Source organism: Dipteris shenzhenensis, chromosome 15 (genome assembly GCF_047967505.1).
Source record: "Dipteris shenzhenensis isolate YYH24624 ecotype China chromosome 15, Dip_SZ_1.0, whole genome shotgun sequence".
NCBI lineage: Eukaryota > Viridiplantae > Streptophyta > Polypodiopsida > Gleicheniales > Dipteridaceae > Dipteris > Dipteris shenzhenensis.
Window position 1 is genome coordinate 5,315,667 of NC_141610.1, and position 16,622 is coordinate 5,332,288.

General features: G+C 49.1%; 1 protein-coding gene across 1 annotated transcript in view; it reads right to left on the reverse strand.

Annotated features, from left to right (window-relative positions):
• LOC147893243 (FAD/NAD(P)-binding oxidoreductase family protein) overlaps positions 1-16,622 on the reverse strand; it is a 160,343-nt gene that overhangs the window by 60,090 nt on the left and 83,631 nt on the right. The window contains exons 5-6 of the mRNA XM_087385847.1: positions 12,274-12,331; positions 12,071-12,121 (exon numbers count right to left, since the gene is read on the reverse strand). Coding sequence (XP_087241973.1) covers positions 12,071-12,121; positions 12,274-12,331 — 109 coding nt within the window. The remainder of the gene's footprint in view (positions 1-12,070; positions 12,122-12,273; positions 12,332-16,622) is intronic.

Consider the following 16,622-nt stretch of genomic DNA (forward strand, 5'->3'; position numbering starts at 1 on the left):
CTGTGGTGGTGGGCGGAGTCTCCATAAACTCTATAACAAGTGAGCCATATCGAGAGTGACGACTCTGCTCAGGTGATCCCCTACGAGGAGGGTTATGATGGGCTGAACCCCCATCGTGTGTGCTCTGATCCATCTCTGCATCATGTGTGGCCCCTGCATCTCTGGCTGCATTTCTCCTCGTATCATGATATGAGAGAGAGAAAGAAAGAAAGAAAGAAAGTGTATTATTGTCCACTAGAGGCCAAAATGGGCCCATGGGACATCAAGAACTCTGCATACAAGATAGCACAAAATCAACGTGCCCCAAAGAAGAGGCGTCGTCGAATATCATCTAAGTGCTACGCAATATAACGCAAGTGAAAGTACATAATGTCAAATCTGAGCCTAAATACAGAGTAAACTAGATGCACGGAAACCGCCCCCGGATGCAAAATGGGGGGGATGAGCACAATATGCCAATGCAAAGATACAAGTCCAGGTGTCACGGAGTCTGAGAACCAAAATAATACTGGAAATCCTGTCCATCGACTCTGCCTCCTGCTATGAGAGTACAAATCTGGGCAAAGGTGAGGTGAGCGGCTGGTGGGGCGAGATCTCCATGAGTAAGTCTCCTCCGAAATGCTGCCATCATCCTGGATCGTCTGGAGATGAAGCGGCGAGTACGTCCCCTATGTAACAAGATCCTGCGGCGTCTACAAACCATCTCATATGTACATCCACATGGTGGAGGCATGTGTCCTGTGTGGTCCTCGTGCTCCTCCTGGTCTCTGTCCTCTGGTATGGCGTGTGCCTGAGCTCTATGAGGCTGGGCTCTATCACGCTCCGGTCTGTGCTCTCTGAGGTAGTCTCGCCGAAGCATAGTGGCCTCCCTGACATAAAGGGCTAGGCAATGCTGATCCTCGTAGTCCATCACTCGTGAGAGAGGTCCAAAGCCATCCGTGAAGAGACAGTGGAATCTACCTCTGATCTCATAATATAGTGGGCATCTGCAAATGAAGTGCTCCTCTGACTCCACCTCTCCCATGGTGCAACAAGGGCAGATCCTGGTCTCTCGGCCTGGTCGCCGTCCATCCTCCATGCGTCGCATCCTACCAGCCTCTATCTCGAGCTGATGCGAAGAGACTCTAAGCTGGCCGAGGGCAATCCTCAGTGAGTGGGACATGTGGGTACCTGTATAGCCTGGTGGGATGACAAATCCATCCTCTGAGATCCGAAGGAAGTGGTCACGATATGTGGCCATCTTCACCGGAAGCTGCGTGGGATAAACCCAAGTGCGATACGTATGAAGCTGCAGCAAGTCTGCTCTCGTGACCTGGCTAAGCTCGTGGCGAGTCAACTCGAGATGAGGGGCATCTATGCTGTATCGGAACGGAGGCAGTCTATCCATGTCTAGTCCAAGGGATGTGAGCCACCTAGTGAGTCTGAAGTACCAGCAGTATCGGGTCCCTGATCGTGCCAACTCCATAGAAGATGCAAGTGCTAACCATGGCAACCGAGCTCTGCCTGCTGCTGAGTCTCCAAACTCCCTGACCCTGTGCAGATACATGACCGACTGAAACGCTGCATCCAATGCAAGGGGAGTAGCTCCAAACTCTGCTAGCATGATCTCGTGCGGAACTGTAGCCTTGGCCCTAATGAGCCGAGAGAACATGATGATCTGTAACCTCTCTACTCGTCTCCAATCTGCAGCGCCGAGGTCTCCTGCCCAGAAAGGAGCTGCATACATCGCAGCTGGTCTCATCAATGTATCAAAAAGCAAGGATTTCGTATCGGGATGCTGAAAGTGGGACTGAAAACACTGACGCTCAAGATGAGCCAACGAAGCATACCCTTTACTAATCCTATCTCGTGCTGCATATGTCATGGTGAAGACCGGTCCCCTGAAAACTGCCCCCAAATAAGTGTACTCTCTAACAAGCTCAATGGGCTGTCCGTCATAAGTGAAGTAAAACTCATCCATGCTGTAAATACGATCAGAGGTGTTGAAAACCATAACCTTGGTCTTGCCAAGGTTTACGGTCAACCCCCTGTCCTGGCAAAACCTGTGGAGTGCCTCAATATGTGCCTGGAGGCCCTGAGCAGTAGAGGAAATGAGAACCACATCGTCCGCATACAGGAGGATAGGAATGGAGGATCCTGAGAGAGTAGAGCCCACACCACCTGTCATCTGTACAAACATCTCTAGCTCATCAATGTATAATCCAAAGAGAGTGGGAGAGAGCGGGCAGCCCTGCTTTACCCCAATCATGCTGCATACCTCCTCTGAGAGCCCCTCACGTGTCCGAGCCCGACCAGTGACCCTCTCATACAAAGCCATGATAGCCCACTGTATCTCTCCACTAAAGCCCATCTGGCGAATCCTCTGAAACAATCTGAATCGCGGAACTGTGTCAAATGCCTTCCTGAAGTCCACGAAGCAACAATAAAGCCGTTGCCTTCGTGACTTCGCCTCCTCCACCAGTGCCCTAAGTGTGAGGATGTGGTCAAGTGTCGAATGATCCCTACGAAATCCAGCCTGCCCTCTGGCTCTGAGTCCTGTCGTCTCGGCATGGTCATTTATACGGCTTTCCAAAACTGATGCAAAGATCTTGGCCATAACGTGGCCGATCATGATGGTCCTGTAATTCGACGGCTCCATAGGGTCCCCCGACTTGTGGATAGGTACTATGGTATTGCCTAACCAGGACTGTGGTAGGCCTGTACAAACAGACTCATTGAAGAGACGGGAAAGAACAAAATCTAAGGCATCAATCCCATGGATTACATACTCCGCTTGCAATCCATCATGATCCTTAGCTCTCCCGTTCTTCAATCGGTGGACTGCTGCACGAACACTCTCTGGTGTGAAAAGAATAGATGAAGCTGGCCTAGGGGAATGGGATAAATCGATGGCTGGCTGATCTGGAACATCGTATAGAGCTGAAGTATATGCAGACCAGACACGTGGATCTGTAAGGGGGCTCTGAGACTTCGAGCGGAGGAATTTTCTCCAGAATTCCTTGGAGTCACAGCTGAAAAGCAAGCTTCTCAGCTCCTCCTCATTCTGGGCTAGAAATTGGCGTTTCTTGCGCCTAACCAACCACTTGTAGTCTCTCTTGGTTTCGGTAAGGAGGGGAGACTTCTCCTTGGTCTCAAGGTGAAGTTTCCTGCGGAGTTCCTTACACTCCTCGTCATACCAACCGTTGCAAGGAACAAGACCAACCGGTGGGGGACTAGACGAATGACACGTGGCAGGGAAGGACATGTGGGCAGCAGAAACGAGTGAAGAATGTACAAGTTCCCACCGGTCCTGCGTGGATGGTAGAGCATCTAATAGATGAGGACGGAGTAGGCGGCTGAGGTTCTGGCTATATACATCATCGAACTGGTGGTCGAAATGAACCTCATAATAGGATGTGCGGTCGTGATGACGAGGGGAGGGTGGGTCATGGGAGACATGAGTCAAAGTAAAGTGGATGAGTGCATGGTCGGCAGAGGGCATGAAGGGGCTAACAGTAAGGCTATGGATGGAAGGGACTAGAGTCGGGGGACCTATGATGTAGTCGATCACGCTAGTGCCACGCCCAGAAGCAGAAGAGAATGTAGGCATGGAAGACTGTGGCCACCTGGACAAGCCGTTATAAATGACCATACTGTGCGAGGTGAGGAGCTCCAGTAACTGACGTCCCTGATCTGTGGGCTGTACTGTGCAGTCTGATGAAGTCCGACAGAGGCTATCATTGTGAGATGCCGGAAGTATGACCGGATCCTCCATGAAGTCATAAGTGAGGGCCTGTCTGTTTGAGGTCCTCGCGTTGAAGTCCCCTAAGAGGATGACTTCTCCGCGATGTGAAAAATCTGCAATGTCCGCTGAGAGATCCTCAAATATGGACTGGCCTGGTCCAGTGGAAGAATAAAACGACTGCGCCGGGGGGAAGTAGCAAACTGCAATAAAGAGATCTCGCTGAGAGGCTCTGCGGTGGATGCGTACCCACAAGAATCGGGCATGTGAATCCGCTCTCTCCACTGTGATGATCCGATCGAGATGCTCTCTGTACAAAATGGCCACTCCTCCAGATCCTCTCACTCCAAATGCTCGAGTGTGCTGTCTGAAGGCAGATCTCCATGTATATCCTGTCACTCGTGGCAAAGGTCTCTCTGGACTCTCGTGTGTCTCTGTGAAAAAGATGATATCTCTCCCAAAGAAAGCCCCCCGTAGATTGCCTGGCTGTGCTGTAAAAGAACCATTGCAGTTCCATACAGCGATGCGTAGACTATCTGACAGGTGGTGTGTCCCATGAGCCCTGTCCCGTCAGGCGGTCGGAGCAGGAGGTGGAGGTGGGGCCATATCTGCTGGTCTGTCATCCCTAGGCACTGTGGGAGCACGCCTCAAGGTGCCTGTGATGAGTCTGCCATCCCTGATCACTGCCCACTTGCCCTGAGCTCGGGCTGCGTCTCTCTGAGGCATGAGCGCCTTGCGCTCCTCAACCTGTATCTGAGTCAGATCCTCGTCCATGGAAATCTGTGGGTGGTCTCTGAGTGTCCCTCTCCTCCTGAGGGCAGCTAGACGTGCCTGGGCATCTCTGAATCTGATAATGAGGGGCTGCTCTCTAGTACGATCTCTCCCGACTCTATATGCTCCTACTATGCCATGATCCTGTACTCCCAATGTCTGAGAGACAAAGGTCACAGCCTGTGTCATCGTGGACTCTGTCTCCGAGGGCAAGATACCACGAATGCGAATGTTGAGGGCCTTTGTGGCCCTCTGCTGTGACTCGGCCAATGTAGCTGATACAGTCGATCTCTGAGGCTGTGATGGCTGACGGCGGACGACATCCACCCACTCTGTGGCTCTCTGGACCTCTGTCTGAAGGGAGGTCAAACGCTCCTCAACCGCTGCTACTGCTGTAGTGGGAGATGTGTCTATGTGCTGAACGCGAGTCTCGATCTGTTGCACTCGCTCTGTGTGTCCATGAATCTCTCCAGCAAGAGTCCTATGAGTCGCCTGTAAGACCTGAAGATCTGTTCTAATAGACAAGATCTCCCGGTCCTGCTGTGTCACTCGATCAGTAAGAGATGCAACCTGAGCTGTAAGGAGAGCAATGGTCTCGTCCTTCCTGTGAAGCATCTGAAGGGCATCTCGGAGGTGGGTCTGAAAGTGCTGAAGCTCTGGTAGGATGTGTTGGCAAGGACAAATAGTGCAAGGCATGGAAGGAGAAAGAGAGGGAGAAAGGGGGGAAAGGGGGGAAACCGGTAAGGTGGGTAGCGGGGATGAGGGAGAAGGCTGGAGAGGGGGAGAGAAAGCGGGTACCGAGGATGGAGAGGAGGGGAAGGCTAAAGTTGGAGAAGGGGTAGGAGAAGAAGGGACCTGAGAGGGGAGGGGTGAAAAAAACTGCGGGTACAAGGTGGCTATGGGTGGAAGATGAGATAATGGGGCTGAAACCGGTGTACCTGTGACTGGGAGTGCGGCAAGTGCGGGCACTGCGTTGGGCGGAAGATGAGATAGTGGAGCTGAAACCGGTGTACCTGCGACTGGGAGTGCGGCAAGTGCGGGTACTGCTCTGTCCTTTGAAGAGGATGCAAGTCCTCTTCTACTATAGTGCAGCATGTCGGTCGTGGAGGCCATTGATGTTGCTGTTGTTGCTCCTTCTGTAATATGCTCGACGATGTCGGCCATGTTTAATTACGGGAAACGGGAAACCGGCGGCATTGAAAAGCAGGAGATGACGAGCGCTGCCAATGCGTGATGAGCGGGTGAGCGGGGTGGGGGGCCTGAGCGGCTGAGCTGCGAGGGGGAGGGTCTGAGCGGGGTGAGCCACTGCGAGGGGGAGGAGCTGTGAGGGGGGGGGGGAGGAGCTGCGAGGGGGGGGAGCTGCGAGGGGGGGGAGGGGTGAGCTGCGAGGGGCTGCGAGGGGGAGAGGGGGGCTGCGAGGGGGAGAGGGGGCTGCGAGGGGGGGAGGGGTGAGCTGCGAGGGGCTGCGAGGGGGAGAGGGGAGCTGCGAGGGGGGGGTGAGGTGAGCTGCGAGGGGGAGAGGGGCTGCGAGGGGGAGGGGTGAGCTGCGAGGGGCTGCGAGGGGGAGAGGGGAGCTGCGAGGGGGGGGTGAGGGGAGCTGCGAGGGGGGGGTGAGGGGAGCTGCGAGGGGGGGGTGAGGGGCTGCGAGGGGGAGAGGGGAGCTGCGAGGGGGGGGGAGGGGCTGCGAGGGGGAGAGGGGGGAGCTGCGAGGGGGGGGTGAGGGGAGCTGCGAGGGGGGGGTGAGGGGCTGCGAGGGGGAGAGGGGAGCTGCGAGGGGGGGGTGAGGTGAGCTGCGAGGGGGAGAGGGGCTGCGAGGGGGAGGGGGAGGGGGAGGGGGCTGCGAGGGGGGGGTGAGGTGAGCTGCGAGGGGGAGAGGGGCTGCGAGGGGCTGCGAGGGGGGGGCGAGGAGCTGCGAGGGGGGGGAGCTGCGAGGGGGGGGAGGGGTGAGCTGCGAGGGGCTGCAGGGGGAGCTGCGAGGGGGGAGAGAGAGAGAGAGAGAGAGAGAGAGAGAGAGAGAATAGAATAGAATAGAATGTTGTATTATCGTCCTCTGGGGGCCGAAAAACGACCCATGGGACCTCGCCGAAAAATGACCCATGGGACCTCATCTGATCAGAGAAGATACAAAAAAGGAAGTCTCTGTCCTCCAAAGAGGAAGGGGCGATAAAGTAACACAGTATCACTGCTTTATAGCCTATGACATCGTGCATTGTTCTCTGTGCTTAAGAATCCTACCAATATATGTGCCCAAGATAGGAGGATGTACATGCATGAGTAGGCTCACAAGATTTGAGTGCCTCTCTACGACATTCTGAAAATCTTTCCTTATGTGGGCATACTGTGGGCATGTCAATAAAACATGTGCTTCTGTCTCCACGTCCTGCAAATCACACATTTGGCAAATTCGTCGATCTCTTGAAGTATCTCCCCAGGCTCCTCTCTCCACCTCCAGCATATGAGAACGGGTATGCATACTTGCAATATTACGCCTGACATTAATAGGTATGGGCATGCTTATGTATCTTTGAACATTGTCCTTTGCTTGAGCATATGTGCTCCAATAGCTGGGACTAATATGTTGGCAATAGTATTCAAACTTAGCTCTTTTCTTAGCTGATTGCCATTTATGATGCAATGCTTCAAGGAGCGCTTTTTGCAGTGCCTCCTCATCCATTTTGTCTGAGGGGCTATCTAAATATGAGGCTATCTAAATATGAGGCAACTTCCCACCTTTGGAACCAGCCATGAATATCTAGCCACCATCCTGAGGATAATATCTTACTCTTATTTGTTTTTTGAAGTCTTCTACTTGCTTCCCATGCCTTTCTTGGTAGTCTGTGTATGTCCATGGCCTTGACCTTCTTGATGTATTTGAAAACTCTTTCCAATGCCCTTATTTCAATTGGTTTGGTGCCAGTCTCTAGAAGCATGATTGAGTAGGGTGTGGTAATTTTGATTCCCAAGTGCCTTCTGATGAATGATTTTTGCATCTTCTCAATATCATCCCATTTTGATGCTGAGATACTTCCTCCCCAAACTTCGACCCCATATAATACTGTCTGTACAACATATGCATCAAAAAGGATTTGTCTAATACCCCATCTTATAGTGTCACTATTCCTGCAATCATTCTCAAACTGATAGTACTTACCCCACCGTGCATCAATCCTTCTTTGAACACAATCACTCCACCTGTGATTTGCTGGTATATCCACCCCTAGGTATTTGAAAGTTTGCACTCTTTCAATTTGCTGGCCATTGTACATAATATTTGGTGTGTTTGCTGGGTGTACATCTGGATTTCCTGGTATTTCACATAATCTTTCCTCTCTTGGCATTCTGGGCCTCATCCATCTGCCTCTCTCCACTTCTAGCTCATGTAGTTTACAGATCAACTGCCTTTTAAATATTGAAATGTATTCCCTAAGATATTTTTGTGTTGCATAGCTGTACATCGGGTTGATTTCCCGTTTGTAAAGCTGCATTTTTGTTCCTAGGTTGTGCCATAACCTCTGTAGCAGTTTCTGCATTACTAAGTCTCTGATTTCATCTGGATTTCCTGGTATTTCAGCAGCCTTTACTCCCAATAGCTCCATCCATTCCTCCCATCTCTGAACCAGCCCGTGGTTTTAGTGGCCTCCATTGAATTGTGTGGTATTCGGTGTGCATCCATCTTCTTAACCTTGTTGAGGTATCCCAAACATTGGCATAGTGCTTCTCCCTCTAGTGGGATCATACATGTTTCAGCTAGTAAGATGGGGTATGGTGGCTGTGCCTTTCTCCCCAACTCTCCTATGACAAAGCATTTGTGGATCATTTCTATTTTTTCCCAATATGCTCTGGACAGCCCGGGCGCCCAAGCTGGGCATCCATTGAGAACCACTGTTTGCACAAGCACATTATAAAAGAATTTTCTCATCTCCCAATTCCACAAATGTGCCTTTCTACATTTATTTTGGAAGCTGTGCAATGCTTTAAATGGCCCAAAATTCTCAGTCCCACACATGCGTTCCATTTGTAATTTTCTGTAAAATCCATCCCTAGATATTTGTATGAAGTGACTATTTCCAAACTCCCTACTTTAAGTGTGAAATTTATCTGTTTTTTTCGGGACGCAATCACCATGACTTTGGTTTTCAATATGTTATTTTTTAGTATTGGCAGAAATTACTCAAAGCATTGAAGTATGCTTAAGAAACCCACATCATCCACATAGATTAGTAATAGTAATGCATAACCAGCCACCTGGATGACTCAGCTGTTTTTTGTCATCCAATCTTCCAGTTCATCTATAAAGAGACTGGGAGGGGGGCAGGCGGAAATCAAGGGGATAAATTAGATCTAAGAAGACCTCACAGATCTATGAGATCTAAAGGTGTTAAAGTCAAATCAAACAAGCTATTATGGAGTGCGATAGGGATGCCAAGGGTATCATGTGTCTTGATGCAGACATTCATACCATTTAGTGCTGCTAAAATGGCAACACAAGATTAACTAGGCTCACCAGTTTTACTGGAGGTTTCACACAATGCTCATGAGGGATTCCAATTGTAGATTAGGTTCATATCCAAATAACGAAAGATAAAGATCCTCAGACAAACACATGAGCTCAACGGTACCAAGTCATGAATAGCAAAGGAGCTCACTTCTTATTCGTTGAAACAACAACAAAGTGGCAGTTCTACGAAGAGGAGAAGAGCATGTTAAAAAATGTCATGTCTAAACTTACAGAATCTCGCCTGATTTTCAAACAATGCATAGTATTTCCTCATGTTTCTACACTACCTTGAAAAGTGAAGCCATCTTCATAACATGCTCCCTTGTGTAATCCACCACTTTGGCTTGCAACCCTCCCTCCCCAAAGTTCCACACACGTTCTTACAAGTAGGCCCAAACTCCTAGGCTGCATGGCATATGTACCCAACCTATCGATGTGTGCCTATGTTTGTGGATACAATAATGTGAGACAACCTCAAAGGACGGCATGTCAACCCTGGCAAAAGAAGAGTCCAATCCTGAAGCCGGTCTTCAATCTCTAGCGGTGGTACTGGCTGAAAATACTGAAGCATATGAGTAATAGTGTGCCATATAGGGCGATAATGCATGCCAAGAGTCCAAGACCATATTTTGCAGCAGCCAAAGGAAAAGAAAGAAGGGTTCCATCATCATGGATAGCATCTACAACTGAGTGGATCCCTTTCAAACTAAGGAAATATGAACATCTAGGCTCTTGCAAAGCCAGCGGAGGGACGAAAAAACCTTTACCAATGTATGGTCTCACTCGTAGAGAATTTCCCTGCAAGAAATCTTAGCAATGCCTTTCCAAATGCGAGAGGATGTGTTTCCAATCCATCAACTTGTTGGATACCAGTGGACAGCCTTTGATCTTACCATCAATACAACCCAAAAGAAAACCCTAGTGAGTGGGCTGCCAATATCCAAAGGCAAGGGTGGTGAGTTGTGAGAGCAAATGGCGAAAGAAAGAAAGAAAGAAAAAAAACCCACCATACTCACCTAGCAAGCTTCTTTTGAAGCTCAGCTTTTATAGAGACCACTACTTCGTGAATTTTAGAGGGACTCACTGACCCACCAGGATATGCGTGGATCCACCTCCTTGATTCCTGGAGGATATCAACCGGGTAGTTCCGTGTCTCACCGCACTACGCATTGAGGGTAGTTCTGTGTCTCACCGCACTACGCATTGAGAGTGGGCGGGCGGAGGACGTATGTAGAGAAGGTCACATTTGTACTCTATGTGATAGGCAGAAGATCAAGTAGGAGTCGTCCTTTGCTTTTGAAATGCCTCGTGCACTATGGGATCCAAGGCCGTTACCATTGTCAATTCAAGGATGATTTCGTGCCCCTATCCAGTTTCCTATCTTATATGTATCAAAGATACTTGGCAATGTTCATTCAAGATGCCGTCCGATACAGAGAGAATTTGCTCAGGACACACAGGCGAGATCAAGATGCACAACTAGACTCCACTCAGAGCATGATCACTCGGTTTTTTCCAGCCAAACAACATGGACCTACAGGCCCCTAAGAAATGGTGGAGCCAAGGTCCACAGTGAGAGACACAACAAACTCGCCCGTGGGTTGATGCAAAGATCAGGCTTGAGGACCTTCCATCCATGTTCACCAAACTGCAAGCATGGCTGATGAGGGTGACAGTTGCACTTATCCGATGCAGGGCCACAGTTGCACTTATCCGATGCAGGGGAGACCACAACAGACCACACATACTAACCGTTGCCAACGTTCCTTCACAAGTTTTGTGCCACTGCAGCTTCGTATACTGTCAGGTTCCCCCTTGGGCTTGACCCTTTTGCCAGCTTCTAGAGGGTCATTGCAGTGATGCCACACCATAGTTTCCATCCTATCCATGGGATATGGCATTAATATGTATTAGTGTTTCTAGGATTATGTTGCATTTGTCTTGGGTGTTGATGCCCACTTAGAGGCTCCACCCATGTAGCTCATTGTATCAGATTCTTTCAGTCTCATAGACCCTTCGTACTTTCGAAAACTTTTAATAATCAATCAATCCATCTACCTAACTACCTACCTATTACCTATTTGTCTGTCTCTGTTTGTCCAATCTCCTGTCCTACCCAGATTAGAGATGCATTGCAGTTTTCATACATGAGGCCATCCGACACATGGAGCACACACTTAGGATACATAGGCGAGATCAGGACATACAGCCAGACTCCACTCAGAGCATGATCTCTAAGTTTTTCCAGCCAAACAGCACCAACTATCAGGGCTAAGAGAGATGGTGGATCCAAGGACTAGAACGAGAGACACTGCAGACTCGCCAGTGGGTCAAGGCACAATCATACTAGGGGACCTTCCCTCTATGCTTACCAGATTAGAGGTGCGGCTGACGGGAGTGACAGTGGCCTTGTTCGTCGGCAAGGGCATAGCTAGGAGACCACAACGGACCACACATATCGACAATTGTCAGCGCTCCATCACAGGTTTTATGCCACCACAGCAACCTCACACGTTGCCAATCCCCCCACTTAGGCTTGGCATCTCCACCCTTCTAGATGGTCACCAGAGTGCCACCAGCCCCCTTCCTGTCCGTGAGTTCAGAGAGTTCTCTCTATGTATCGGTATTTTTAGTCTCATAGACCCCTTCGGTCTTTTGAAGACTTTCAGTAAACTTTATTTCTTTCTTTCTTTCTCTTGCTTGCCATCTCCTCTTGAAAAGTTTGGCATGGTTCCACTAAGAGGAAAATTTTATTCTTCTTTTTGGGAGGGTCTTGGTCAGGAAGGGGGGTGTGTGTTTTGAAGGAGGGAGGGATTGTAGGGGGCTGGAGTCACACAGCAAAAAGTTGTGGTGTAACCATGCAATGGACATGCTTAGACTAGCTGTAGGATTGTATAACCAAGAAAACAGTCTTCATCAGTACAATGGTAACATCATTGATAATATTCAGCTTCTAACACCCATCAAGTAAGACTTTTCTCTAGAACAAGTTCCTAATTGCATGAGCAATTCGGCATGTTCTCACAAAATAGACAATCACAGGACACCCAAAAAGGACACTTCAGTTTCCACTTTATTACCATGGATCCTATAACAGCATCAGTTGCCAAAGTAGCCTTCAAGATATCCGACTGCAAAGTCAAATCAGATCATGTGTCAGAGTTACTCCTGACTCCTGAAAGTTTGATTTCAACCAGGAAAAAGAAAGAATTGGAACGTCTTTCAAATATTCATGTGGCATTTGACACAAAATATCTAACATTGAACAAAATGAATGTCTTACCTCAAACCAGTAGTCGAGCACTTTCGATGCTGGTGCAACAAGAAATTCCATGAAGTCCCTAAGCACAATTATGAATAATTTGAAGAAAACTGGTGGAAATACATGCTTCTGATTCATTAAAATGACAGAGGGTTGAGCAGCTTCATGTTTCTTTTGCATTTACTAAACTCTTTTCACCAATCTGGCATGAATTCTATGCATTTTCAAGATTGAGTTGCTCCTGTGATCTCACATTTACAAACCATATAATAACATACCTAAATGTAATGGAGCCCTTCGTTTAAATGCACCCCTTGTATCATACCATGCTTCTATCAGGTCTCTTAGGAGCCAATGTCTTGTATCTTCCATCAAGAAGATTCAATGATACTTGTGACTTGGACATCCTCAAACGAAATAACAGGCTAATTGACTGATCAAGTTGCTTTTGACCTACTGAAAACTGATGCAGGAAGTCTATCAACATTCATAAAGGCACAGTCGGTAGCTGAACAGCAGCATATATGCATTCCAGAAGCAGAGATTGTTTTTTACCCAAAGAAAGGAACCTCTTATTTTAAAATTGAGAAAACGATGAAGATCAGCCATCCATGGGACTCTTGACCAATCAAAAGGGGAAGATGGATCCTAAGTTACCTCCTCAGGACCCCAGCTCACTACAAACAGGCTTCAACAACCACAATGGGGCAGGCCGAATCTGCTATCCCCACATCACAATACCACAGGGTGCTACCCAGATATTTCAGGCTGTGATGTTTGCCAACATCTGCGAGACGCCGTCCTCCAGACAGAATACGTGTCTTTGGTGAGAGGGAGGGACCAAGTCCTAGATATCCAAGCAAGTGATGCTCAAAACATCTATCCTCTAGGCTGGAGAGATCATCTCAATGGCGAAAACAACCATCTCAATGGAGAGAACATCTCATGGTATTGTTGTAGGTAGAGGACTCTCAGATGAAATACTGTCCCAAAGAAAGAATCAAACTCGTGCAGGAAGGTCTGTAACATCTAGTTCCGGTCAAGCCCCTCCTCCCATGCCTCCGGGATGGCACCTCGATAACTTGCATCCTGCTGCTGGCCCCTCTTCGGTGGGCAAGAGTGCTCAGCCTCTCCTCGGGCTAATGGGGGAGCTGACTCCATACCCCGAGAGATGTCGCCGGCCAGGTGTCCCCTTGTGCCCACCCAATGTGCATGTGCTGCTCCAACATACTACCCTCTTGTCTCGAAAGTCCTGGTGCCAAATCAGGGGCTGCGACTCAAATTCATCTCTGCTCTGAGGGGTCGGATGAGGCTGTTTGAGAGATGCCACCACACTCTCATCAAGCTACGCATCAGTCGTGGCGACCCCTTCTGCGTGAGGGGCCCCATGAGGATTCATCAGTGAGACTACTACCACTATCCTCCTATGCAGGGTGTTTTCCTTAGGAGTGCCTACTAGAGAAGGAGCTTCCAAAGTTCAAAGCCTGGAGCCAAACTTTGAAGCACCAGCGGAAAGTGATGAACCAAGCCATCACAAGCAAGGCCTGGTTCATCACCAACCCTCTCCCTACCAAAGAGAGCATAGTCGAGCTTCAATAGAGGAGCTTGCTTGAGCACTCTCTAGCACCGGGGAAATCTGCGACTCTACTGAACATCCAATCCCACCTGACAGCCCAAGTATCTTGCCGTCTACCCCAAGGAAATCCAATATGGAAGCTAAGGTCAACTCCCCATGACTGGAGCTCCTCAAAGCCTCTACTAAGACCAAACCAATTGACTTCTTCCAGTTGATCATGGATCCCAAAGCCAGACAATAAAGCTCCAAGGGAGCCAAACCCTTTCTAGGCTCTCTGGTGAGCCCTCTATGAGCAGGGTTGTGTCATCTGTGAACTCTAGTCTAGCAGCTGCTCCTGTTGGATTAGGAGGTTGATACCCACCAAGACAACCGCCTGAGAGCGGAGGAAGTACCCTAGGGCCTCTACCATGAAAAGAAATAGGAAAGGGCTAGGGGGCAGCCTTGTCACATTGTGTGAGAAGTGAGAAAGCCTTCCTCGTGTGTCCCCCTATGAGAACTTGGCTGGAGCTGGCTGCATAAAGGGCGAAAATCCCCCACACCCACAAGTCCAAGAAGTCTAGACTCCTCATGATGCTCTCCAAGAAAGTTGAGTCCATCCTAAGAGCAGAGGAAGTACCCTAGCACCTCTACCATGAAAAGAAACAGGAAAGGGCTAGGGGGCAACCTTTTCACACTGTCTGGGAAGTGAGAAAGCCTTCCTTGTGTGTCCCCTATGAGAACCTAGCTGGAGCTGCTTGCATAAAGGGCAAAAGTCCCCCACACCCACTAGTCCGAGCCTAGACACCTCATGGTGCTCTCCAAGCAAGTTGAGTTCACCCTATTGTACCCCTTCTCCAAATCCACCCTCAACAAAACCTATCTGGGTGTTAGGGATGATGACGAGGAGATGCGGATGGACCCTCTAGCTCGAGACTTTGGCTAAGATCTTGTAGTCTATGTCTAAAAGTGTGATTGCATGCCACTAGCGGATGTCATCATAGCTAAGATCTTGTAGACTAAGTCCAAAAGGGTGATTGCGTGCCACTAGCGGGCGTCTCAAGCCTTGGCTAAGAGCTTGTAGACTATGTTTACAGGGTGATTTTCCTTTTAAGGTCAAGCCTGGGCTAGTGACTAGGGGAGCAGCTTGAAATGAAAAGCAGGAAAGCTAAGTGCAAGGGAGTGCTAATGTGCTCCCAAAAGCAGCAAAAGAACATCAGGGACGAGCCATCCTCCCTTGGGCATTTCATTTCTGCATAGGGTGAGCCTTGAGGGCTTCCAAGAGGTCCTCATCCATGAAGGGGGCTTCTGGTTGTGCCATGATGTCTGGGAGAACATGGAGGGGAGCCGTGATACCAACACTGTTGGGGTCTCCTGCTTTGGTTGAGAGAGACGCCGATAAAAGGAGGTAGTCGTCTGCAGGATATCCTGCAACTTCGAGAGCATCTAGCCTCCATCGTCTCACAACCCTTGAAGCGAAGACTCTGAATGGTTTAGGGTTGCCATGTCATACTGTCTCCCTGTTGCACCCATCTCACTTTGGAGGAGTGATAGGAGTACTCCACGCACTAGATGTTTATTGCCTGTAGGCCTAACCTAGCACTCTCGTACCTATCCGTCGACCATGAAGAGGCTGTCTCGTGCTCCTTGAGTCACTCAATGGAGGCTAGGTCCTTATGCCGACTAGACACGTAAGTTATCTATCCAATCTCCCTCAGAGCCCATGGTGTCGACATTGGCTGAAAGAGAGACCAAGGCTCCCTGGAACTCTGGAGAACTCATCCTCTTGCCAAGCATCCTGGCTCTTAATGGTAAGGATTAACTTACTCCCACATGCCGCTCGCATGGCCGTGAAAGCATCCCCCTTCAACTTATCCTCCTTAAAATCTAGGTTGTTGATAAATTCAAGAATCGATATCTAGAAGACTATTTGTCAGCTACCAAAGAATGCTCTCTATTGTCGGCAAGTGGGTACATAAGCGTTGAGGGTCCCTACTTGTGTATCCCTCATCCTCACTCCCATTCAAAATGTGCATCCCGCTATAAGCTTACTCTCATTATACAACTCTAGGGCTAGGCTTGCCCCACTGAGATGGAAACCCCCCTGATATGTCTCACCACCAGGAACAAATATCAAATCCACTTGTTGAAAGAAGGCCCCTCCATGTATGCTTTTGAGCATGAGAATATCCATTGACCGTCCCACAAGGGCTCTCTGCAACTCCTACCATAAGATCAGGTGTTGCAACTACTGCTAACATGCTCGATTATGGAAACCATCCACATTCCAACTCACTAGTGTTTTAACTCATGGAGACAATGGGGAGGTGGTGAACAAGGCCTTCCGATGGCTAGAAGCCTGTATGGCTCACTCTTAAGCAAGTGGATTTTACTGAGGGCTTAGATGGCAAGTAGTGAACATCCGTGCAACGCCCTGCAAGGGACATCACTAGTTCCAAGCCCACCTTGAGCGCCCAAACATTAAAAAAGAGATTATGACTTCCATCCTATCTACACACTGGTTTGAGGGTCAATGCATCACCTAGCTTCTACTCTCTAAATGGATCAATGCCATCTCACAACCACAACCACGTGTCACTTGGGAAAGCAATCTAACCATGTGCTAGCCACAATTCCTGACTTGTACGTCCTAGCTAATCCTCCATCATCTAAACGTTCAACTTGAGGTCAAACAGAACTAAGTCCATTGCTCATCTCTTGTAGCCGCATAGTTGAAACCCAGAACAGGCGGGTGGAGCTACCACTGCTCCAATGGTGCCCCCTTCAAGGGCTACAAGATTAGTTCTAAGATCTCCAT